At 33.9% G+C, this 26,101-nt stretch overlaps 3 protein-coding genes across 6 annotated transcripts; all 3 read right to left on the bottom strand.

The window, feature by feature from the left end:
* Positions 1-515: 515 nt before the first annotated feature.
* Positions 516-4,054, bottom strand: LOC122282252 (probable inactive nicotinamidase At3g16190). Of its 3 annotated transcripts, none has more exons than XM_043094208.1 (5): positions 3,844-4,054; positions 3,652-3,761; positions 2,883-3,117; positions 2,661-2,777; positions 516-896 (listed from the first exon to the last, which is right to left on the bottom strand). In XM_043094208.1, exons 1-5 carry the CDS (start codon positions 3,878-3,880, stop codon positions 823-825), a joined length of 573 nt encoding a protein of 190 aa, XP_042950142.1. In that variant the 5' UTR covers positions 3,881-4,054; the 3' UTR covers positions 516-822. The 3 variants fall into 3 exon arrangements, with proteins under 3 accessions (XP_042950142.1, XP_042950148.1, XP_042950138.1); XM_043094214.1 differs by having other exon boundaries at positions 3,885-4,053; XM_043094204.1 differs by having other exon boundaries at positions 3,652-3,765; positions 3,844-4,051.
* A 3,186-nt stretch (positions 4,055-7,240) lies between these two features.
* On the bottom strand, positions 7,241-10,517 carry LOC122282247 (transcription factor bHLH68-like). The gene is made up of 9 exons (XM_043094200.1): positions 10,119-10,517; positions 9,500-9,821; positions 9,341-9,415; positions 9,017-9,082; positions 8,709-8,774; positions 8,501-8,557; positions 8,292-8,336; positions 7,993-8,043; positions 7,241-7,634 (listed from the first exon to the last, which is right to left on the bottom strand). Exons 1-9 carry the CDS (start codon positions 10,256-10,258, stop codon positions 7,500-7,502), a joined length of 957 nt encoding a protein of 318 aa, XP_042950134.1. The 5' UTR covers positions 10,259-10,517; the 3' UTR covers positions 7,241-7,499.
* Positions 10,518-21,183: 10,666 nt separating this feature from the next.
* LOC122282237 (peroxisome biogenesis protein 2-like) lies at positions 21,184-25,583 on the bottom strand. Of its 2 annotated transcripts, none has more exons than XM_043094190.1 (8): positions 25,278-25,580; positions 24,364-24,477; positions 24,067-24,220; positions 23,823-23,959; positions 23,582-23,682; positions 22,816-22,933; positions 21,704-21,870; positions 21,184-21,542 (listed from the first exon to the last, which is right to left on the bottom strand). In XM_043094190.1, exons 1-8 carry the CDS (start codon positions 25,422-25,424, stop codon positions 21,410-21,412), a joined length of 1,071 nt encoding a protein of 356 aa, XP_042950124.1. In that variant the 5' UTR covers positions 25,425-25,580; the 3' UTR covers positions 21,184-21,409. The 2 variants fall into 2 exon arrangements, with proteins under 2 accessions (XP_042950124.1, XP_042950129.1); XM_043094195.1 differs by having other exon boundaries at positions 21,427-21,542; positions 21,638-21,870; positions 25,278-25,583.
* Between the last annotated feature and the right edge of the window lie 518 nt (positions 25,584-26,101).

Raw genomic sequence — 26,101 nt, 5'->3', positions numbered from 1 at the left:
AGTTTTATGTAATCAAAGTAGCCGAATTTGCCTATGGTGTGACATGCATGTACAACATTAGATGAGCTCACATGTAAGATATTCTCTTTCTTTATATATGATTTAGATAGTAAGATGAGATAAGATACTTTTAAATGAAAGTTAAATAAAATATTATTATAATCTTATTTTTTTAATATTATTATTATTTTAAAATTTGAAAAAGTCAAATTGTTTATTATATTTTGTGAGAAAATTTTAAAAAAATATTAATAATAAAATAAGATGAGTTGAGAGTGTTTTTCAATCCAAATAGGGTAGAGCTCACACAAAAGATATTTATTTGCCTTTTCATATATCTTATCTAATAATCATGAAAACCCATATGGTTCGATCATTCAAATAAGTCAAAGTATTCAACTATCGTAGTATTGGGATAATCATATATATGTTGAGGAGGAGGACCTGTTCTCCGGCCCAATGGGGAATTGTTCTGTCCATTCCACACAATTAGTCCCTCACTTGACACGGAGATGGAATTTTAAGCAGGGATCTGATTCTGTTCAAACCCTTGTCCATGCAAGAGTTACACCGGGCGTTTGGAAAAAGAGGGATTTATTCTCAAGCATCAACTAGCAGAGGTGCCTCGGAACCCCTACCTCCCAAACAAAGAGAAGGTAGAGCAACGAACATGAGACGAAATTCATTGCTCTTATTACACAATAGTACAATACTATAATTCAAGAGAAGGGCAGCAAAAAGACATCACTTTTCACAAGCGAAAGAACAAATTTACCAACACACATGGAACTTCAGGCAGGGCCATGATTTTATCGCAACAGATCATGCATCAGATTTGCTCCATTCCAGCAAAGTTGGGGTTGCGACGCCGACATTTTTCATGTCAAATATGTTGGCTGGTTCAAATGATATTGAGATTCCACTCAGTTATGCATATCTTCTAAGTCAAAAATTTAATTTAAAGGAGAGGTGAATTTGCTAGAAGATTAGAAAAGTAAAACAAGACAAAACTTCAAAATGCAATACATCATACCTGCATCTGCATGCTACACCAGAAGCAAAAGTAACTAAGGACTAACATACCACCAAATACATGTGTAACAGCACAGAAAGCAAGCACTTTCCAAGAACTAATCACCCACTACCCATCATGCCAAAAGAGAAGTACATATCTGATTCAAGGTCTTTCAGAACAACTTCTCCATGAGTTGTTCATTGTCTTCAGTAATCAAGTTCAAGAGAATGGTGAGGAGATACTGCAAGACAAGGCTTAGTGCCAGTGCATATGGAACCAGTGCAAAAAGTTTCACTTGGACCAAATGATTTTTAGAGCAATTTGAGTTTGCTAAAACTGCTTCACCCTGTTTGTCCTCTGGACACAGTAACCATCCTCCAGTTTTGGCTCTTGTTTCTAGTCCAGGCTGATTATCCTATAAAAGGTCCCAATTGCAGCATACATTTCTAAACTCTATATAGGTCAGCATCCAGTATAAAATTTCTCTAGTCAATCACTTCACCCTTACTTCTCTTCAGCTTGCCTACTACTACCATAATATGATTTTTATCCAAGATCATTAGAACCATCGATTTCTGTGTTTCAAGTATCAGTCCCTTGAACAAATTTGCTCTCAGAATAACAAATTAATGCAAATAAGACATCTAGCTTTTGCTTTTCTTCTACCCAATACACATCTGTCCACTACTTAGCTACAGTCACCATTTACAACTTCCCTTTAACATGTCACTTTGATAGAGAATATATGATCATTCAAAGTAATTGGCAGGTTTAGCTGACACTAGCTGCGTTGAGTTTCAAATCTGACCTTTACATCACCAATCACTAATCCTTGTATCTACAAGGCCTTCCCATGAATTGGGCAGCAAAATTGAGTGTAAAAATGTACTGACGGAGCTAGACTCCAGTGAATTGATATGGCATCTTTCAGTTGATATTTAGGTTGCTTAAATGCAATGCCAGCTGCATCCAAGAACCACGGTTTCCTCTTTCTTGAAATAAAAAATGAAATGAAATAAAAGCACACAGTATAACCATCTTAACCCTCCTAGTCCCCAGTATGGGTTCTAACTTAAAATGTCTCAACATCAGTAATCATACAATAACTGTCCTAAATCCACCTATCACATGTTTTGTAACTTTGGATCTTCAAACAACTGAGAGCTTTGGGTGAAACCCACTGTACCTGGGCCATGGTCCCAGACTCCCAAGTACAAGAGTTTCAAATCAAGACAAACACTGGCTTAGTGGATTATTCTAATTTTGTATTGTCAATATCACTGCATTACCATGTTTCTGAATGACCTTCCGTGAAATCAAAATTACAGTACATTAGTCAGATTGCAATGTAGTACCAAAGTACACCCAAAAGTACACAAAAGTAATACCACAATCTGACATGACTTCATGTAATCCGTTAGATCTACTTTACGATAAAAGTAATTTTACAATTTGACGAATCACATCATGTGACATCAGTTTGTGAGATTACTTTTGTGAAACCCATTTGTGGCTAGAGTATTTCCCAAAAAATTTTGAAATTCCATTTGCCATGTGGTAAAATGAAATTTAAGTTGATGCAAAATGAAAAAAAATTGACAAAGTACAATCGAATAATATTTTCAAGAAAGCAGAAAATACATACCAACATGCACCTCTGGTGTAGCAGCAGCAGTGGCATCAACAATAACAGAAACAGATTGATAATCCAATGCTACTGCATCAAAGACAGTCTGCCTGATGCAATTTGGAGTTTGAACACCTGAAAATAGAGATTCAATAGACTACAAGCTGTAAATACAGCTTAAAACATGCAGCACTGTAGAACTACATAAAAAGGGTTCACTGGATTCAAATATTCACTGACCAGTGATAACCAATTTATTAATTCCGGCACCCTGAAGAAAAGAATGAAGGTGTGTGGCGAAGAAAGCACTAAAGCGCGTCTTCACCAATTTATAGTCCCCTTCTTTAATCACAAGGCCATCAACCAATTCCGCACCCACACTTCCCTTAACAGTTGGACCCACTTTCCCAGCAGCATATAAATGCCGGCGGAAGTGTTCAACATCTCTCCCGAGTGGGTCATGCTCACGAACAACCTACAATCAAATGTTTACCATGACCATCACCATCAATGCACACAGGAGAAACACTTCACTGTTAAACACCAAGTATGGCTTATAGTTAGAACGCCACTACTTTACACTAAAATACCCAATAATGGTTACAAGAGGACCATAATATCCAAATATTTCGACCACAACTCCAAGAAGAATACTTTGAAATGAAATCTTCCTCGGTATTTCTTTGCTTTGCACCAGCTAATTAAGTCAATTAGACTAAAAAAAAAGAGCTCTTTAAGGGAAAAGTCAAGTTTTTTCTCAGCTCACAAATAACTCCGCTACTATTGTTTCTCTTTCCTTAACATTTTCTTAGCAACCAAACAGAACGTGTCTAAATGGACAGCTCATTGCAAAGCAACCGCCGGAAAAATAAATGGACCTTCACATCCATGCCTCAAATTAAACTCGCATATTCCTTCCCAGGAAAAAAACTTGAATTTCGTCTGATACATCAGCAAATTAAGCAAACAGAGAATGAGTGAAAACAGCAAAGCAGGGCAAAGAATGTACCCAAACTACAAGAATTCCACGCTCCCTGGCGACTTGGACGGCCTTGGTTACATTGGGAACTATGGCTCTGCCACCGTTCACTAGCATCAGACCATCCTCGTGTATAAAATCTTTCTAAACCAAAACGAGGAAAAAAATAAAGATTAAACAAACAAATTCAAATTTTAGATTTTTTTTAGAGAGAGAGAGGACCTGCATGTCGATAACGAGTAAAGCTGTGTGATTCCATTTACCAGCCATGTCCTAAAGCCGCTGTTTCTTCCAAAACCAAAGAGCTACTAGTTAAGTGCTGGAAAATTTTAAACGGAGTAGGAAGTCCGAGATTCCGACGGCATCTACTCCCCCCCCCCGATTATCCACACCCAATACTTGTTGCTACTCTTTCTTTCTTTTTCCTCTTTTTTTTTTTTTTTTTTGCCATTTTGTGATTTTTTCAATTTAAAATTTTTCTTCTTAAAGAATAAATGATAAAAATTAAAAAGATAAAAAAAAAAGGCAAAACGTATAAAACTAACAAACTAATTTAATTAATATTTAATTATGTTGTCTTTATCCACTTATTTTTGTTTTTTATTTTTTTATATGTTGTTACCTAACATTCTCGAAATTCTATTTGTTTATCGCATTTTTTTAGTAATTAATTAATTAAACATTATTGTTCAATTATTTAGAGAATCGAGTAGTGTACCTCATGAACAACTACAATCATGTTCTGAGGAATTCCAACTACAGTGTTTAGTTTATAGGGATGTATTTATAAACTCATTTATATATATACACACACACACACATACATATATATCTTTTAAAAATTTGGAGAAAAAAAAAATCTTTTAAATTTGCAAAATAGGACTAAATTTTATTATACTCAAAAGGGATAGACCGATCTCTTAATAGTCATTTTGGAGCAACTTTTCATATGAACAAATTAAAGATAATATTAATCCAAAGATTGGAGCGTAATTCAAAGATTGACCGAGTTAAGAGCAGGAAAATTTGTTGTCTTCAATAGAAAATGCTAGTACGTTAGAGCTAGCAAACGGAAAGCAAACTAGTTCTGGGCAGTGAGCAGCATCATGTGTACGTACTTTTTATTGATTTCGATTGAAGTGGTAGAAAATCATCTTCCATCTCAACAGAAAAAAAAAAAAAAAAAAAAAAAAAAAAACAGTCGCATGGCTGGATTTGATGCAATATATAACGTCAGGATTACGAAGGTGCCAGCCAGCCAGCGGAAGCTCGCGCATGTGCGAGGGAGACAGCGGGCCACATGCATATATACAGAACTTGATTGCAATCTACAAAAGTGGCTTCACTCTTCAGAAAGACCCGAAAAATGGGGTCCAAATTATAAGTCATTACTGATGATCATCGGATGATCCACCCCACCCCCCGTCCCCCCACATGCATGATCAGGGTCTGGCAGCCCTACAGGCAAATGATAATTCTCTGATGTTTTATCCAACGTCTTTCCAGTAAGATATATATATAGAAATGGCCGATCGATCAGGTAAAAACATGGGCTGGCTTGCTGCTATATATATATATAATGAGTTCTCAGAGAAAGTTCCTGCATGATCAGCAAGCAAAGATCATGAAAAGGAATGTTGCAAGAAAAATGAAAACATGGACACGACCTTGCGTAAAAGCATATATATAAAATTTGTTTTATTCATGCAGACTTTTGCGGATTCATGAGGCGGAATCATGCCCCATGCTTTCTGATCTTTGAAAATATCAAATTAAAGGTATATGGTAATAATGATGATGATGATGATGATAATAAGAGTACGTACATGTAGAGTAGTCATATATGTGCGTGTGTGTATAAGCTCGACGATCTCTGTGAATAATATATAGAGAAGAAGTGAATCAAAATAAGGGCTGGGGGGGATGGATGCAACCAAAAATATTGAGTCAATAGGGCTACGGCCTGATCGATGTCCAAACCTGCAGATCGAGCAACATGATATATATATATATATATATATATGCCTGCGCGCAGCAAGAGATCATAACCAGGGGAAAGTGGGCATGCATATACATAGCTCCAAGGAATAAAACTCATGAAAACCGTACGTTCAGGTCGTAACTTCAGCGACCAACTTTATGACTTAAAGTTGGCAGATCACTAACTTTGAAAAGACCAGTTTTCAGAAGAAGAGAATACATTTTCTGGCTTAAAGTTAGCATCTCTAACTTTTTGTGAGAGAAATTCTGACTTATGTGATGTTACAAAGAGAAGAATTAAGGTGGCCAGCTAGCTAGCTGGCGTCGACCACTTTTCTTATATCGTGGTTGCTTGGCCTTTATCTTCTTGTCTTCTTTCTTCTTTTCTGATCCCATACCAAGCATTTGCCTGATGGTCATCATCAATATATATATATATAAAATATTGGTATATAATTCTAAGAGTTATTTTATTTTTAAGTTGGTATATATAAAGCATACAATATATATATATATCACTTAAATGATAGAATTTGATTCATAAGACTTAGATTTTAAAATTTAGATTTTAAATTAAATTATATCTTATAAATAATTTACGTGTGCTCTATGCATTGATTTGAAAATAAAATATTTGCTCATTTAATCGACAAACTATTACTTATTTTTAATTATATATATGTTACTTAAAATTGAAAGAAATTTAATTTGCTAATAATTCATGAATTAACTATCCATATATATATATAATATTAAAATTTCACCGAACGAAAATTGGCCACATATATGGAACTTTAATGTTATCAATCTTATTGCTGCATATATGGTAGTTTAGGATACAAATTAATTAATTTATATGTGTAGGTTCATTTATCGGTGAAATTTGGAACTTTCCTTTTTATTTTTATATATGGAATTAAAGTTGTGAAAAACTCATAAAGAGACAAATGAAAATTAATTAGAAGAAAACGAATTAAAGAATATGCAAATGCATACTTAATTAATTATTGCAGTTATAATTAAAGTAATAATTAATACTTTTGGGTACGCATGCATGATGACTATATATATATATATATAACACACTTGATTAATTATATTGGCGCTTAAATAATATTGATGTAGCGATCGATCCAGTAGCAATATCCAATTAAATTAGGACCGTTATTTTTTCATGTTCTGGTCGATGATCGACATGATCTATATATCTACGTACTTACATTATGAGATATAATTCATGTAGAAATTACTTAAATTTAAGCGAGACTTATCTATTGAAATCATTTCTCATATATACTAATTACCGCTCGCTAGCTGTTCAGTTGATGATCATTATCTAATTACCTTATAATATATTGATGTGACAGCCCGAATCTGTAAGCTAGATAAATTTAATTCTTACCTTAATTATTTACCTCGGCGAAAATATTCCAACAGAGCCGGATGAACTGATGAAAGAAAGAAATATGACAAGAAATTATAAAAAATGATGAAGCTCGATCAGTGAGAGAGATCGAGATCAGAACATTCTTCCTACATTAATTAAGATACCAATTTTTGAGAACTTGGCATACACGTACGAATTAGAAGCAGCTTTGTATCAGAGATTATGGCTTGAAAGGAAAAATAAGATACAAACTATTAATAATAATGATCTGAAATTAGAGATGATCTAGAGCGTACGTACTGATCAAACTGTTAAGAATGGATCGAAGTGATAATTATTAATAACGCTAGCTTTGAATGATCTAGAATGCATAGCATAATGAGCACTCAGCCTTGGCTTACTGCAGACTGACTGCTCATGATGTTATAGCATTACATGAGATCATGCATATTATAATTAAGCTCCAGCAACATATATATACATGATGATATGCTGCTTGCTTAACTGTACATCAAAACCCACTGCCGAAAGCCGGAGCCCAATAATCAGCACCATTGTCACTTCCAACATGCTGAGTGCAAGACACAGGAACCAAGCACAACCCTCTACTCCTTAGGTCCTCCTTCGGGGGTTTATCTTGGGAATCCTGATAGATATATCGTTAAAATTATACATAAGAATATTGGGAAGCCTGCAGTTATATATATACCATCTAATTAATAGCATTGTAAATAAACAATTAAGGATTCAGGACTTAAGTTATATATATACACATATCTTAATGATCGATCACTAATTTATGCGAAAGTTTCTTGCAATGATCACTAATATATATATATATATAGTAATATTAATAATAGCAATGATGGCGATGACAATAATGATTTTTATACATGCTAAATAATTTTTCAATGAACAAGTACGTAAAGTCAAACGAATTAAGGTGGAACTTTTTCAAGAAACATCTTTTATAAATACTAGTATAAAAATGAAAGAATATATACCTGCAGGTTAGCAGCTGATCCCTTTCTTTTGAGGCAGGCGTCGTTCACCAACTAGATGGGCCAAAAATGGGAAAAGTATTAGTATTTTCCATCTTTTCTCATGCCTTTCACGATTCTAAAGTCATTAGGCTGTCACAAATTATACTTTATTTAAAATTTATTTTAAGTTTTATAAAGCTGAGAACCTTGTTGTTTCATTAATGCCTTTTTTTATGAATATTTAAGTTCATAAGATTCTTTCCAATGGCAAAGCCTCCTCTACTTGCTTTTAAGTAGGTGACGGATCCAATAAAGCATACCTGTCCGGGGTCTTCGGGAAATACGCAGTTTCTTTCTCCTTGAACCTAAAACAATTTTTCTCTTGTCATTTATAGATCTAGAGATTATGCTTCAGGAAACCTAGCCTGTGCATTCTTTGTGCGTGCGTGCGTATGTCTGTATTTAAGAGAGAGAGAGAGAAGAGGATTTTTGAATCTTTGGGAAATCGTGAATATACATGGGTACTTACACACTGCTGATTGCGCAGATTGTTTGATGTGTTACCAAAGTAAGGGGAGCTGAGGGCCTGCATTGGGGAGAGAAAAAAGAATAAAATTATTTATGACTTCCATGACTAAAGAATGTTTAGAAAAAAGCATGAATAATCGAAACTTTAACTGCATGCTCTTTCTGATTACAAGTCTCCTGCAGAGTATAATATGTAGAAGGAACATCACCTCAATTTGACCCAGAAGGAATCTGATATAGCCAATGGCTTCTAACAAAACAGAAGCAGTGTCAGTCTGCAAAAGGGAAACACATCACAACACCCCAAGTCATCTTTATGATCTTTTTATTGCTAAAAGAGAATCCGTAAAGAAAAAAAGAATAAAGTCGCTAGCAATAAGAGCGAAAGTTTTTTTCTCTTTACCTTGATTTATCGTCAATTTTTTGGAAAGGAAAAAAGAACGAGAAAAACAAAACCATTTGTTTGATAATATCTTGCGCTCAGTAAGCGGGTGAAGGGGAGCGGGGTTTGGATTACCTTTCCAAATGGGGAAACTAGCTGGTGCAGGGCAGTTATTCTATCTCCTAGCTTCTCCTTTCTCACCTGCTTCACAATAAACACAAGGAAGAACAGAATATAACTTTGTTTTGTTTAACCAGTTCGGACAAGGGCTGTCAATTATCATTCCGTTTTGCTTTCTTTCCACCTTTCTTCTTCCTTTTCTCCCTCCTGATGATGGATGGTTACTACTTACTAGCAGAAGAATAATGCATGCTTAAAGAAATAGACAAACAAGAAAGACACTCTCACACAGCAAGAACATAAACACAAGCAGACACACGGAGAGAGATTCTCGGTCACCTTCAGAGGTTTTTGGCTTGAAGAAGACTGAACCCTAGCCTTCTTATGTACCCCACCAGTGGTTGTGCTAGCACTCTAGGCAAAGGGAGCAGCAGATCAGAAAATATATGTTCAGGAAACGTATAACTTTTTTTTTTTTTTTCAAATAATCTTTCTTACCTCAGATGAATGATCTGGATGTTGATTCCTGCTATTCATCTTGTTATAAGTGAAGTCATATATATCATTATTACTGAAACTAGTGGCATATGACCCCGGGGAAGAAACTGGCATGACTTGTGACCAAGCAGATCGAGCTGCCTGAAATTCTTCCTCTCCGTGACTGTACAAGTTGCTGTTTTGGGAAGCCTCTTGCTTTATCACATCAAGAACAGGAACCCTTGGAGATGGATTTAAGATTTGGTCCTCCCAATTTTCTACCTTCCTATTTTGAAAATGACTCGGACCAAACCTATCGTCATCTCCAGGCGAAATTCCTCCTCTGAAAAAACAGTCAATCAAGAAAATGAAACCCACCCGCAAACGCATTTCAGTAAAAAAATCAAAACCCAGGTGAAGCTAAGAAGAAGAAAGAAATAGTAAGCAGAGAGAGAGAGAGAGAGAGAGATGAGAGGAGCTCAGACTCTAGATCAAGAATCCATGAGAAACAGAAGTTTATCTTGTTTAACAAAGACTTGAAAACATAATGACTCATATATTAAAAATCCTAAAACCATATGAAAGCCAATAAAGAGATATATACTTGACAAAAGGCAGAGCTAGATCAGGAGGGGTTTACATTATTAGTTGGCTCCATGACTGTGGAGGCTCTTGGTTGTCTGCCAAAGGATTCAAAGGAAGTGAAGAAGATGCAAGCGCATATTGAGTAAGGAGAGAAGGTGGATGCATGCTCCACCAGTTAGGGTTTCCAGCCATCATTTGTTGCACTGATCAAGACCCTCTGTAAGCACTTCAATTCATGCCTTCAAGAGAACTAAAAAGAAAAAGAAAAAATGTCCTTCCCTTTCCTTTGCTTTCCTTTTGATCTCTTTTACCCTCTCTTCACTTTGCCATCTTTCCTTATATGACCCAAGCAAGCCTTTGCAAAAGCATTTGAGAGTTTTTTTGCTTTCTTGATGAGGTTGGAGAAACTTAAGTCTTGATCTTAAAAGAATTTTATAGAAGTGGGGTTCAGAAACTTGCATATGTTTGATCTTCTCTTTTCCATTTTCTCGTTTCATTTATTAATTAGTATTTTTTTTATTCCTGCTTTTTACTTTTTTAAAGTGGGACACGAAAGCTGGTAGGCAGCGTTTTCAGCCATAAATTAATGGTATATATGTAGGAGCTTACTTCCTAATATTTTGTTGTACCTTAGGGATTGTTTTGGGGTTATAGTTGGGTAGGGGTAGAATATGATAGTGTTTTTTTTCCTTTCTGAGCGAGATATAATTAATATTATTGTATCAATAACGCGCGTGTATATATATATATATATATATATATGCATGCTTACTTTATTTGATCCTGGTGCAATGATTCTCTCAAAGAAACAAAAATACAAAATCCAAGTGGCTGAATGAAGTAGACATATCACATATGACAGTCATGTACTATTTGGAGAATTACGACTCGTTTAGATTCAGATAAGATTTTAGATAAAATTTAAAAGTTAAATAAAATATTATTTTTTAATATTATTATTATTTTAAAATTTAAAAAAATTGAATTGAGATTTAAAAAAATTGAATTGTTTATTATATTTTGTATAAGAATTTTAAAAAATTGTAATGATGTAATGAGATAAAACACTCTATGAATCTAAATGAACTCTAAAATGAATGCACGCAATTAATATTGCATTCTAATATATTTGTTCATGAGATTGATTTATCCTGCATATTGTTGATTGATCAGAAATAAAAGTACTTCCATTTCAAACGTACTAGCTAGTACCCGTCTAATGTGAAGTTTTGATAGTGAGATGAGATAGTTTTAGATGAAAGTTAAAAATTGAATAAAATATTGTTAGAATATTATTATTATTTTTGAATTTGAAAATGTTGAATTGTTTATTATATTTTGTATAAAAATTTAAAAAAATTGTAATGATAAGATGAGATTATCATGAGATGGGTTAAGAGTGTTTGTATATCCAAACCTAGCCAAGTTAAAGTGTGCATTTAGAATATTAGGATATTTAACTAATTAGACTATGCTTATAATTTCAAAAGCTATATATAATATTTATAAGAAATTTAATTTAATAACTCAATTATTATTTAACATTAATTTATCTAATTTACTGTTCAAACTCGAAGTCTACTTCATATATAATGGTTGCATTGACATGTAACAGAATACATACAAAAAAGGCAGCTGATCCTTGATTCATTGATGGGCTCCTTAATTAACAGTACTACCTACATGATTCAAATTCAGAATAGCATATAATAATCCAAAACATATATAATACGTACGCATATATAGTTGAACTTGAAATATTTAAGCAATTGCTTGTGTGTGTGTGTGTGTATATTCAAATCCAATCATGCATATATAGGTTCAAGCAGGATGGAATGATGATCTTTTGTGTAGAGGGTCAACAGATGCAAGTACGTAAGTACAAATTAGCATACATACAGTACTCTCGATCTCTATATGCGTTTGAACTTTCTACGCCAGCTTTATCATGTAAAACATAATTGACAAACTTTCTTAAACTTAGTTCCATATAATAGTAAATGGTGAATTATATAAATACTTTTTATCTTGCCATAGTAAATCGTAAGGAGGCCTGTTTCTTATAGTATTTAATTGGTTCTCAAGTGGGCGCGTTGTGGAAGATTATCCCCTCGTGTCTTATGTAGTGTATTTGGATGGAAGGAAATGAGCGGTATTTTAATGATAAAGAACATTCTTTAGAACAAATCTAAAATTTGTTTGTCCATTCCTTACTATCTTGGTTTTCAGTTTTAGGGAATATTAATGGTCCTTCTGTTCATGATTTTCTGATGTCACTTTCCGTTTTCTAGAATGTATTTAAGTGTTTTTTTTTTTTTATACTTCTTGTGTATATGATTGGCTTCGCCTATACATTTATTTCAATAAAATCTCTTATACTTACAATATATATATATATATATATATATATATTTCACACGGATATAGATGTTTATTGGTCTTTGGCATATGGGGATTTTAAGAACTTTGGCTGGGGAGCTCATAAGAATTCCAGAATTAGTGCCCTATATATCATGTAAAGAAATTATTTGTATAAGTTCTAAATAGACAAGTCTCAAAAGTGGATCCCACATTAAAAATAAAAAAATAAAAAATAAAAAAGTGAAAAAAAAAACTATTTTTTATTAGTGGACTATACTTTTTTTACAAATGGCTTATATGGAACTTGTCTATTTGAGACTTATACCTAATAATATTATTCTATCATGTATTATGCATACAATTCAAACTTAATTTTCTTTTTTTTCTTTTTTTCTTTTTTTTTTTTTTTGTTGGGGGGGGGGGGGGGGGGGGGGGGGGGGGGGGGGGGGGGGGGGGTGGGGTGTTGTGTGTTTGAAATAAAGGGTTAGAACTCAAAAGGAATTTGTGAGTTCATGCAAAATAATACCTCCTGTATATATATATACACATGCAGAGAAATACTTTAACTACAAAATTTATGAGTTTACTTTTAAAATATAATCTGATCTTTATGGCTATGACACTTATATATATATATATATAAACATTTGTGAAAGGCTGTGCCCCCGTTAATATAATGTAGGTCCGGTAGGTCCGTCCGTTCTTAGGTTCAAATAATCTTGAAGATCGAAAATTACAAAAATAAACTGTAAGCTGAACCTTATTTCCGAACAAATTTAAAGCTGAATTATTAGAGAGAGAGAGAGAGAGAGAGAGAGAGAGAGAGAGAGAGAGAGAGAGAGAGAGAGAGAGATGAAAGAGCATCGATCCTTTGATTCCTTAGGAAGATTAGCTAGCTAAGAAACTGATCTCAAGGATGTTGACAAAAGGTTGATGATTATTTTCAAGATCTTTTTATGGCCGGTTAAGTTATTTATTTATTTATTTAATAAATTTCACGATCTTGCCGATTATTCATTTGAAAGAATGGCTGATCCACGGGTCCACTAGAACCATAATCAATTACGATCCGTGTTGTTTAGTTCTTTTCTTGAATCAAGCTAGCTAGCTGGCCGGCCAGGACACTAAGAATGCTTTAACGGAGTGATTGTCATCTCTTGGATTAAAATCCATTAATTGCAAGCTAGCTCGATCGGTCCCTATATATATATATATAGTATATTTGATTTGCACAAAGAGATCATCGATGATCAGCTTAATCATCTAAGTTTTTATTTCTATTATTGCATTAAAGAAACAAAGCCATCAACTTAATTACAATCAATATTAATGACCTACCCGGCCAATACTAAAATAATTAATTAAGTAAATGAAAAACAAATAATAAATCAATCGTCTTATTAATTTAGTGGGAAACACCATGCGCGCACTAGTACTTAATTTACGACGTCCATATATAGATATACATGCACATGAGTACGTACGTACGATGACTTGGTGTACGTAGGTGTTTTAAATGTTATTACCAATTACAAGAAAATATAATACATTCCCAAATGTCAAATGAGAGGCATGCTGAGATATATATTCGTTTTAAGTAGTTCAAAATATTGCATGCAAGCCCATCATGTATATATATGAAATCTCTACTCCATGCGCGCATATATATATATATATATATATATATATATAAATGATTTTTGCGGTAATGAAGTGCATAAGTCGGGCATAACTATTTTTATAAAAATGAGTAAATACGAAATTTACATGAAAAATATTAAATAACTAGTTCATTCTGTTAGTTAGTTACTAGTTCAATTCTGTTAATTAGTTACGTTGGCTATAATGTATTTACTTTTATAGCCTTCAGTATTTTACATGTATAAATACAGAGTTGTAACTCCAAATAATACATACTTCAGATTTCCTCTTCTCAGTCGATGACTTTACTTCATATCTTTCTAAGTTGCAACATGGTATCAGTGATGAAACTATAGGGTTCCATTTTTTTTGCTGCGATGGCTGATGAAATGCCAAACTCTAATTCAGTTCTGAACTCTAGTTCAGTTTACATGCGTGATCAACTAGCGGATCCCTATCATCTGCAGAATGGAGATTCGACTAGTTCTGTGTTGGTTTCTCAAGTCCTCACGGGAGATAATTACCACACATGGTGTAGATCAATGCAAATTGCCTTGAAGGCAAAGAACAAGATGGGGTTCATCCGTGGAGTCATACAACAGCCAGCTGATTCTGATCCTTTGTATGAATCATGGGAGCGATGCAACAACATGATACTATCTTGGATCTTGAACTCTATTTCAAAGGACATTGCAGGAACAATTATATATGCAACAACTGCAAAAGAAATGTGGGAAGAATTAGAGAATCAATTTTCTCATGAAAACGGGCCAAGAATTTTTCAACTACAGAAGGATCTTGCATCACTATCACAAGATCAGTTATCTGTAAGTGCTTATTATCGAAAATTTAAGTGCTTATGGGATGAACTACTTAACTACAATCAGATTCCCAACTGTACGTGTAGAGCATTAAAATCTTGCAGTTGTGGTGCTGTCAAATTTTTTTTAGAATATCAACATAGACAGCATGTTATTCAGTTCCTTATGGGATTGAATGAAAATTTCTTTCACATTAGAGGACAGATTTTGCTTATAGATCCACTGCCACCGATTGCCAAAGTATTTTCTCTAATTATCCAAGAGGAGAAACAACAAGAAGTTGGATCAACACGTTCATCTAATGTTGAAACAGCAGCATTCTTGAGCAAGAAGACAGAAACTCATAGACAGAATTTTGGGAGGTAGCAAGGAAGAAAAGAAAAACTGCTATGTACTCATTGTGGGATGACCAACCATACGGTTGATAAATGCTACAAGATCCATGGGTATCCTCCCAACTATAGACAACAGAAAGGGAGATTTTCCACAGCCAATCAAGTCATGGCTCAATCTTCGAGTAATTCTTTTGAATCCACAAACTCACTGCCTTTCTCTTAAGAAGAATGTCAGCAATTACTTGCTTTAATCCACAACAAACAACCATCTCAGGATACTCATCAAGCAGCAATTGTTTCTTATATTCCTAACCTGTTATCCTCTTCAGCAGGTATAAATTCATCCCATCAATCTGTTTCCAGCTTGGTCTTTAATGTAAGAATGTCAAACAATACATATTCAAACACCTGGATCATCGATACAGGTGCCACAGACCACATAATTCATTCTGTTGATTGTTTTACAAACATTACTCAGAAAATCAATTCTTTTGTACAACTTCCAAATGGTGAAAATGTTCCAGTTACACATATTAGAAGTGTACAAATATCTGATCAGTTAATCCTAAAAGATGTGTTATGTGTACCGTCTTTCTCATATAATCTGATTTCAGTGAGCAAATTAACCTCCAATCAGAAATGTTGTTTTATTTTTACATCTAATGATTGCTATATTTAGGGCCTTACCCCATGGAGGATGATTGGGAAGGGTAGCAGAGTTGCTGGTCTATATCTACTACAACAACCACAAGCTAATGCTGTTGATAGTTTTTCTCCCTTCTCAAATACCAACTCAGTAATAAAATCAAAATTCCATCTTTGGCATTGTAGACTTGGCCACCCATCATTAGCTAAATTGCAAGTTCTTTCTAAATCAATTCTAGATGTTTCTTTTTCAAATAAAGAAGTACATACAAATCATTGTTCTGTATGTCCTTTAGCAAAACAGAAAAGATTGTCATTTCATACTCATAATTACAATGCTAGTTCTGTTTTTCAATTACTGCATTGTGATATATGGGGACCTTTCTCAATTCCTACCCATGATGGATTTAGATACTTTCTAACAATAGTTGATGATCATTCAAGATCAACATGGGTATATCTCATGAAGTCTAAATCAGATGTGAGAAGTATTTTCAGTTCTTTTTATAGTTTGGTGTTTACACAGTTTAAAGCAAAAATTCAGTGTATAAGAACAGATAATGGTCCAGAGTTTAACATGTTAGATTTCTTTTCTTCAAAAGGAATTATCCATCAAAAATCTTGTGTGGAAACATCACAACAAAATTCCATAGTAGAACGCAAACACCAACATCTTCTCAATGTAGCTAGAGCTTTGAGGTTTCAATCAAATGTGCCTTTGAAATTCTGGGGTGAATGTATACTCACAGCCACATATATAATAAATAGGATTCCTTCTCCTCTTCTAAATAATCAGTCACCTCATGAAGTTTTATATGGAAAAATTCCTTCATATACAAACTTAAAGGTTTTTGGTTCATTATGTTATGCTTCAACTCTTACTCAAAACAGATCCAAGTTTGATTCTAGAGCCAGAAAATGTATATTCATAGGATATCCTTTTGGTACAAAATGATACAAATTATTTAATCTTGAGAAAAATACATTCCTCATTTCTAGAGATGTTGTGTTTCATGAAACAGTTTTTCCATTTTTTTCTGAACTTAAATCCTCTTCTGATTCATCTCAAGTTGTAGTACCCAAGTACATTCCAGAAACAATATCTACTACAAACAGACAGCCCACACTTCATTCTGAAACAGTATCTCAACTTGAGCCTAACATCATGGATTTACCAAACATTGTTTCTCCAAACATACCAAACCAATTCAATATCCAAGATGAAACTCAATTTCCTCACTTGAGAAAATCTACTCGACAGCATAAAGCTCCTAAATATTTGCAGAATTATCATTGTCACCTTGCAACTTCTACCTTCAACACATCTCCTGAAGGTATGCTCTGTAAGCAAGTAAGTACTCCTTACAACATTTCTGATTTTATATCTTACTCAAAATTTTCATCCTCACATCGTGCCTTCAGCATATCCATTTCATCTCAAATAGAACCAGAATTTTATCATCAAGCTGTCCATCACCCTCATTGGAGAGAAGCTATGTCCCTTGAACTAGCTGCTCTAGAATCAAATCACACCTGGACACTCACTGAACTCCCACCAAATAAAATTTCAATTGGTTGTAAGTGGGTTTATAAAATTAAATATAAGGCTGATGGTTCCATTGAGAGATATAAAGCAAGATTAGTAGCAAAACGATATACTCAAAAAGAGGGTCTTGATTTTTTTGAAACCTTTTCTCCTGTTGCAAAAATGGTGACAGTAAGGTGTTTCTTATCATTAGCTGCAATACATGGTTGGCATCTTATTCATCTTGATGTCAACAATGCATTTCTATATGGAGACTTAGATGAGGATGTTTACATGAAGTTACCACCTGGATATCTTCGAAAGGGGGACACTAGAGTGTGTAAATTGCAGAAATCACTCTATGGCCTGAAACAGGCATCTAGACAGTGGAATTCCAAATTCACAGCAGCCTTACTTCAACTTGGTTTTCAACAGTCCAAGTCAGATTACTCCTTATTCACAAGGAAAAAGGGCACTGAATTTGTTGCTTTATTAGTATATGTAGATGATATACTTTTAGCTAGCAGCAACATGGCAGCTGTAGAATCAATTAAAACTGCTCTTAATGATCAGTTTAAATTGAAGGATCTTGGACCTGTCAAGTATTTTTTAGGTATGAAAATTGCTAGAAGTAAACAAGGCATTTCCATATGTCAAAGAAAGTATGCTTTAGAGCTGATAGATAGTGCTGGTTTACTTGGTTCCAAACCAGTAAATTTTCCTATGGATACTCATTGTAAGCTCAGCAAGGAAGATGGGGAGCTAATAGAAGACAACACAAGTTATAGAAGAATTATTGGAAGATTATTGTATCTTACCAATACACGGCCAGATATCACTTTTTCTGTGTATCATCTCAGCCAGTTTCTTGATCAACCTCGAGTGCCACACATGCAGGCTGCTATAAGAATTCTGAAATACATTAAAAAGGCTCCAGGACAAGGACTTTTTTTTCTCAGCATCCTCTTCCATTCAATTAAAAGCCTTTGTTGACTCAAATTGGGCTAACTGTCTTGACACAAGAAGATCAGTTTCTGGTTTCTGTGTGTTCATTGGAGATTCACTTGTGTCTTGGAAATCAAAGAAGTAGAAAACTGTGTCCAGGTCATCTGCTGAAGCCGAATATTGGTCCATGGCATGTGCAGTATGTGAAATCACTTGGATTACTTCTTTACTTTCAGACTTACATCAAACACTTTTCAAGTCTTCACTATTGTTCTGTGATAACCAAGCTGCTTTACATATTGCTGTCAACCCAGTGTTTCATGAAAGAACAAAGTATATTGAGTTAGATTGTCACATCATAAGGGAGAAAATACAAGCTGGCATCATTTGAACTTTACATGTCTCTTCAGCTCATCAAGTTGCAGACATTCTAACTAAACTATTGGGTTTTAATTCTTTCTTTTCTCTTTTGTCCAAGATGAATGTACATAATATATACAATTCATCTTGAGGGGGACTATTAAATAACTAGTTCAATTCTGTTAGTTAGTTACTAGTTCAATTCTGTTAATTAGTTACGTTGGCTATAATGTATTTATTTTTATAGCCTTCAGTATTTTACATGTATAAATATAGAGTTGTAACTCCAAATAATACATACTTCAGATTTCCTCTTCTCAGTCGATGACTTTACTTCATATCTTTCTAAGTTGCAACAAAAAAAAATTATTTTTTTGATAAAAATTCTATGACGTCACTTTTGCATATTTTTTGCGAGCTTTATTGATGTGATTATAGCTCTGTTATTTTTTAATATAAAATAAATGTTGAGTTCCGTCACATCAGTGGAATATGTAAAGAGTATGTAAAAATGATGTAATATAATTAATTTTTTAATAATAGATCTTATTATATTTTAAAATGATTACACGATATTTATACACTCTATCATTGTACGTAACATTAATTACTTTTGGAAAAATATAGTTGCAAGCATAATTATACACTAATATGTGTACCAATGTGTGCACCAATGTGATGTTATTGGTCAAAAAATAGATTTTATTGAAAACAGTGTTAATTTAAATTTTAAATATGAATAAATCAGTATTAATATACAGATTAATACGCGACTGTGCTTGTATATAACAAAACTCATCACTTTTATATATATACACGCACCAACGGTCGGTGAGTGTACGTACGTGTTACATGCATGATATATATGGTTCCAATTTGACCACGTAATTTTCCGATAATACCTAAACCTAATCGCAACAATTTTTACTTCTAGTGTACGAGGAAGCTAGGGCAACTTTTTCAGGGTCCTCCTAGTGAAGATATTTCCCTTCCTTTTTTACTTTTTTTTTTTTTTTTTTTAATCCTGTGATATATAACCTTGCCTAATCAACTAATGTTATGTTTAATTGTTTCAAACAAGCGGATCTATTTTATTACACTGGACTTCTAATTTGTCAAAATGCATTTATAGTTTACTGAGAGACAAATATCGTGTTAAAAAATTATGTGAAGTTCATGCTATATCCAAATAAATTTATTCGTACAACCATGCAGTATTTAATATTTGTAGAACCTACTTAATGCGTCTATTAATTCTTTCAAGATTTGGATACTTTAACTCCATCAAGTAAATAAAGACAATTTTTATTCACGGTCGAATCACTATTCCGCAATTTATTTGATAAAAAATGATTTTTTTTTTTTTTTTAAGTTGAAGATGTTTTAATTTATTTGAGTAATATTACGTATAGTCGTAAAGTGTACAAATGTTGTACAGTCGTTTTAAAAAAGAGTATAATATATTATTAAAAAATTAATTTTCCTTTCATATAAATTCTATATTTATTAACTTTTTTTTTAAATTTTTGCACCACGCTTGCACACCTATCACCATTCACCGCAAATATTTCTCTGATTATAACATTAATGTCCGAGTCCCAGCAGCTTGTCTATATATGTCCCAGTCCCAGTCCCAGTCCCAGCAGCTTGTCTATAACCATACATCCAGAGGCATAGATCCAGAGGTATCCGTAAAAGGCATGTGAATTTACAGCACAGTAGATGCGACGGCTTGTAACTTGTAAGGAACAAAGAATCACGGTTCTTGGATTCGATTAATATAAATTATAATTTTAGATAGAGAATCTTAGCACATAAAGATCAGCCCATATTAATAATCCAACAATATTAATCACAGATGGTACGGCTAACAATATTGTAAAACAATAGTGACCTTAAAGTGATCAAGAAGGAACTCTGCTTTGTTTCCTTGTGCTTCGTATCAAATTGAAACGAAACCAATCGCTAATAATCAAAACAAGCACAGCACGAAATTCAAGATCGTTTTAACTTTCTAGCTCCCGATCAATAGTCTTATTATCTTTGTGCTTGGGCCGCGTTTTAGTTCCTTTTCTGATGATTGAGTTAAAAATACATTGAGAGAGGAAGAAAGAACCAAGCAGATCGGCCACAGAGAACGTGTGAAACAGATACTAAAATAATTGATGGTTTAGAAAGTAAAAAGGCTTGGTTACAGATAAACCCATTTTTTGCCATTATGCAGACAACACAATTAACATGCTATCTACGTGACTCAATTCAACGATAGAAACGTATAAGCAAAAGATGTACCAAATACACTGAAATTAAGCACAATAATCATCCTTTGGCATTGCCGAAAGGGCAACCGTATTGGCTTCCGAGGCAACCGATCCTTGGAAAGACCTCCTCTCGACTATTCAAATGAATCGATAATGAATTTGATAAAATTGTGTACCGCCCTCTTCTTTTAAAAAAAATTTAAAAAAGAAATGCTGGGAGAAAAACTAATCCAAGAAAACAATGGGGCATCGGAATATTTAATACACTGGAAAGATGACAAAGAATGGACCATCCCACTCAATAGTGGAATAACACTTTTTACATAGAATTGATTTCTTAAATGATAATTTAATAGGGAAGAAAAAAAATAAAAAGTGCTATTTCTTTCCAGCATTATTTTACACACATTCCCTATCTATAATAATGTTTCAATCTATTTCATTCTCCCTATTTAATGATCTTTTTTTGGGATTACATTGCTCACGCCACTATGCCGCTGCATAGCAGTGACTGGCTCACTGCATCTGGAACACCTGAATGAAGCAACTGCAGCACACCGAGTCCTAAGGCAGTAATAACAGTATCTGCAAGCAAGAAAAACTACACCGTTTAAATCTTCAAAGGGTAGCCTTACGCAATACCACCTAATTATTTGCATAGACTGATGAATAAAATATACCTTAAATAATCAAGTTCAATTGCATTTACAGCCCATCATTTCCAATAACGGGAAGAAAAGAAATACCTGTGCTGACAAGGGAGAGCAAGAAATGGAATGGTTGGATTGGCCAGACAGATGGGGCAAGCAGTGTCATCGTCTGCAGAGCTTGAAGATTTATCTTTAGAAAATGGGCGAAGAAAGTTTCTTACAGACGATGAGTTAAGAAGAGGAAGCAGCAGCAACAGCATCTCCTGCCACCAGCCAAGATCCAAAAGAGTAAGTTCCAAACTGGATCATATCCACAAGAATAGCTTAGCTTTGTACTTCAAGAAGCTGAGAGAGAGAAAACAAGAATTCCAAATATCTAAAATGTTTCTTCAGCTTGGATAAAAGGAACGGTCATAAATTTTGGAACAGGTGGAAATATTGAAGTCCAGGAAAAAAGAAAGAACTAGATACCACATGGAATAAATGAAAAAGGCAATGAGTCAGTTAATCTGAAAGTGTTTTCTAGCTTTCTATAATCTCGATGACTCTAAGAAAGCATGCATGTCTGGCTCATGTGATAAGGATAGCTTCATAGATTCCAGAATCTGTGCATTTTACTCGCACTAAATTCTTTATAAAATGTTACAACTTATGGATCAGGATTTATTACTATATTTTCCCTTTTGTAGCAAAACTCCGGCTACTTAGGAAAACAATTAAATAAGTAATTCCAGCACCGTCTTGAGATTATTCACCAATGATTTAGAAGCCATTGGCAGTAGCCAAGCAAATTTGAAAGAAGTTCCTAAACAGGCCTAGTTAATCCAAACCAACACAAATACATACTAAAGATGCATGCTGGTATGGGCTATGCCTATTTACGTGGAATATGATTTCTCTTATTAATTATAAAAAAAAAAAAAAAATATGCATGCTGGTATGCGGATGGCAGAGGTTCATACAGAAAAATAATGGCAAGATACAAGGACTTCCTAATTTCACAATTTGGAGCAAGAAGCAGATCAAGGTTTCTTTGCCTGGACAGAGAAGAACTTGGACCAAGTTACAACTGACTCAAGTAAATTCTAAAAGAAAGCCTCACAGACTTGAACTTATTTTGAATTCAGTGCTTCCTCTCGGTTATGGAGAATTAGTGCTCAGTTTTATAAAATTAAACCACTAAGATAGACAAAGAAGGGTAAAATTACCGAGAACTCATTCCACACTAACTGCCGGTTCATGTACTCAAAGCTAACAGCGCGGTTCATATTAGGGTTCCCATAGACGAGCCTAGCTCTCAAAGCTCTTTCAATAAGATTCCTGTACCTGCATCAGAAAAGCATTTTGCAAAGTATGAAGATATGTTACAACATATCATAAATTACCATTATCTTCTTTTTTATACCCAACTGGTAGCAAGTAGCTAACATAACCATGCTTCGCATCACATGTTTACTATTTGGGTGGTTGAATTTGAAATTGTATATAATATAAACAGATTGTTTGTTGCAGATGCAGAATAGCAATAATGTTGAATTTGCAGTGGAATTACTATTAATTGTCATGCTTCTCAACACTCACTTCACATAGGTTTGTGCCTCACTTTTGCATTTTGTGCTTAGGCTCTAAGAGACTATTAGGCATGCATGTTGAGCCTTTTCATCACATTGATCAGTAACAAAACATTTGACCAATCAACTATCTAATTCATCAGCACGTATTTTTTTTGGATAAGTACTTCATCAGCACACAGTTGAACACTTTATTAAAATTCTAACATCACTCAATAATATTTCTACCTTCCATATTAACATAATTTGTTCACTATTCATTTGTTCCACTCAATGATTTCATTTGCTCTGATACAGTTTGTTTAGTTCAAATGCCTAAACCATTAAAGAATTACTACAACTTTCCATATACCAGATTCAGATGAAACCCAATAATAGAATGGCTTGAGACTTAAAAGCATACCTTCCCGTATAAAGAAATATGAGCAGGTTGCAAAATGAGGCAGCTTTATGTAATCCCTCTATACGTTGTATTAACATCCATGCTCGCCGTGCAAATGACCTCTGAGGAAAATGCAGAGACGAAATTAGGTCCAGTTCAATCCACCTCCATCCTTGATGAAAGCACAACTGGGATAGACTGGCTTTTGGCAGGGGAGGTGGGGGGGGGATAGGGTGAGCAAATGGACCAACAAAAACTGTACCTGCTCAGAATCACCCCATCTACGAAAAGCAGAGAATGATTGTAAGCGTGCCCAGATGTATTGGCCACCGACAGTAGCAACACAATACCAAATTTTCTGAGCTACAGTGAGTCCCGGTCCTTCCAAACCTGTCCTAACTGTATGGAAAATGACACGCAAAAAGCATAGGTACGAAATGTAAGTCATAAACAAAGGTGAAAAAGGCTGAGTAATAGGATATTCATATTAGTCAATACCATAATACCTTTTCCTCTTGTCTCCATTGCACGTTCATCTCTATACCTCAAATTCATTAGACCAATTCCAGGAGTAGGCTTATCTACCCAAATTGAGAATCGCCAAATAAGAAATTCAATGAAAGCATCAAGCTCTGCTTCATATTGAAATAACATTCCTGGCTAATCCCAATAAAATAAGTAAACGTTTTAAATATTCCCACAGCAGTATCATATCTATACTACTAATAACTTTGTCAACATCAATAGCTATGTCTATGCTACTAATTGCTTCAATGAATATCAAAATAAGTTGTAAGATGTACCTTCATCAAAGAGAACGCCTTAACCAGCTGCTCTTTCAACATGGCTGACATTTCTACATCGAGTCTTGCTGCATCGACTTGATTTACTCTTGAGATTGAAATTGGGATTGTTGACTACACAAAGAATTCCAAAGGTAAAAAATTGACATATAAAACACCATTATAATTAAATAAACAAAAAATACAATGGGATTCTTAACAAGAGAAAATTTGTACAGTGTTAAAAAAACAAGGAAATAAGAATAATACGTTATCAATTCACATAAAAAAATATCAATTACCAACACACACAAATACTTATTAGATTTAAAAGTTCTCGGTTATTTTCCAGAAAAGAGTTCCCCGAATCTTCTTGGCAGAAATTTTGTAAAGCTCCATTTATTTCAATGACTATTTTCCAGTGACGTATTTCTCTACACCAAAATTCATATTTTTAATGGATCCATTTTTCAAAAGGCCACAAAAGAATCTGTAAGAAAACAAGCATCCATCTGCTTAAGCAGGAAATTAATTTTATTAGTTAGGCCCAGTATACGATGTATCTTTAATTACCAATTTACCGTTACACACAAAAGATCTACAAAAACTAAAAATGATTCAACTAATTTAGGGAAAAGTTTTCCTTGCAAACAAAAAAATATCCCTCATCGAAACAAACCAAGCGACTGCGGAAATTATGACCTGAAAAAAATTATAGATATCCGATTAGAGTAGAGGCACTCGTTGAAATCAACAATAAATATTAAATACTGCGAGATGTAATAAGAACAGAGTAAAGCCGAAGCAAACCCTAAATTGCAATGAAAAAGAAATAAACGTTAGGGGTTGAAAAATAAGAAGACCACGACTGAAAACAAATTAAGCTACAAAGAGAAACGATAATTTGGCGTTAAGGGCAAAAGAGGAAGAAGGACCTGGTGAGAAGAGTGAGAGTGGGACTGCCAATGAGGAAGCAATTTCTGGTAGGGGTCAAACCAAGCGTCTTCCGGCGGTGGAAGATTCGTATTAGTCATTGAAGCTGTTGAAGACGACGACGGAGGTGCTAGGATTTCGTTGTCCATGGCAGAGAGAGAGAGAGAGAGAGAGAGAGAGAGAGAGATTGGGATGCTCCACTCTGCTCTCTCCCTTCAGTCTTCACAACTCACAAGGCGGTTTGGAAGGGGAACAGCAGGGGCAAGTTGCAACTAGCAAAATGTTGCCGAGACATGATGTTGTAACTTCAACGAATAAAAGGATCGTTTGGTCAATTGAAAAATATATTTTGTTGTCTTTATTATTCCCTTTCATTTCCACTTAAAAGTAAAGACTGGTTTCCCCTAATTTTATATAATTATTAATTATTATAATTTTTTTCAACTATCACATAAAATATTATTAATAATTCAATTTTTTAAAATAAAAATTATATTAAAAAATTATAATATAATTACATATCATTTATTTTTAAAAATGAGATGAGATAAATTGAGATTAAAATTGAATAAATTATTATTAAAATATATTATTTTTATATTAAAATTTAAAAAAATTAAATTATTTATCTTATTTTATATGAAAATTTAAAAAAATTATAATAATTAAATGAAATAAATTGAGATATTTTATGAAAATGAACGAGACTCCGTTTTTATCCCATTGGTTGAATATGTTTTAAAACATTTACAACGAATACATATATAAATCAAAACAAGATATCTACTGGTTTTCAAAATATAATTAATGAAAGTACAAATATGTA

This window comes from Carya illinoinensis, chromosome 1 (genome assembly GCF_018687715.1).
Source record: "Carya illinoinensis cultivar Pawnee chromosome 1, C.illinoinensisPawnee_v1, whole genome shotgun sequence".
Taxonomy (NCBI): domain Eukaryota; kingdom Viridiplantae; phylum Streptophyta; class Magnoliopsida; order Fagales; family Juglandaceae; genus Carya; species Carya illinoinensis.
Note: the sequence above shows the minus strand (reverse complement) of the source record. Positions and strands in the feature narration are given on the sequence as shown.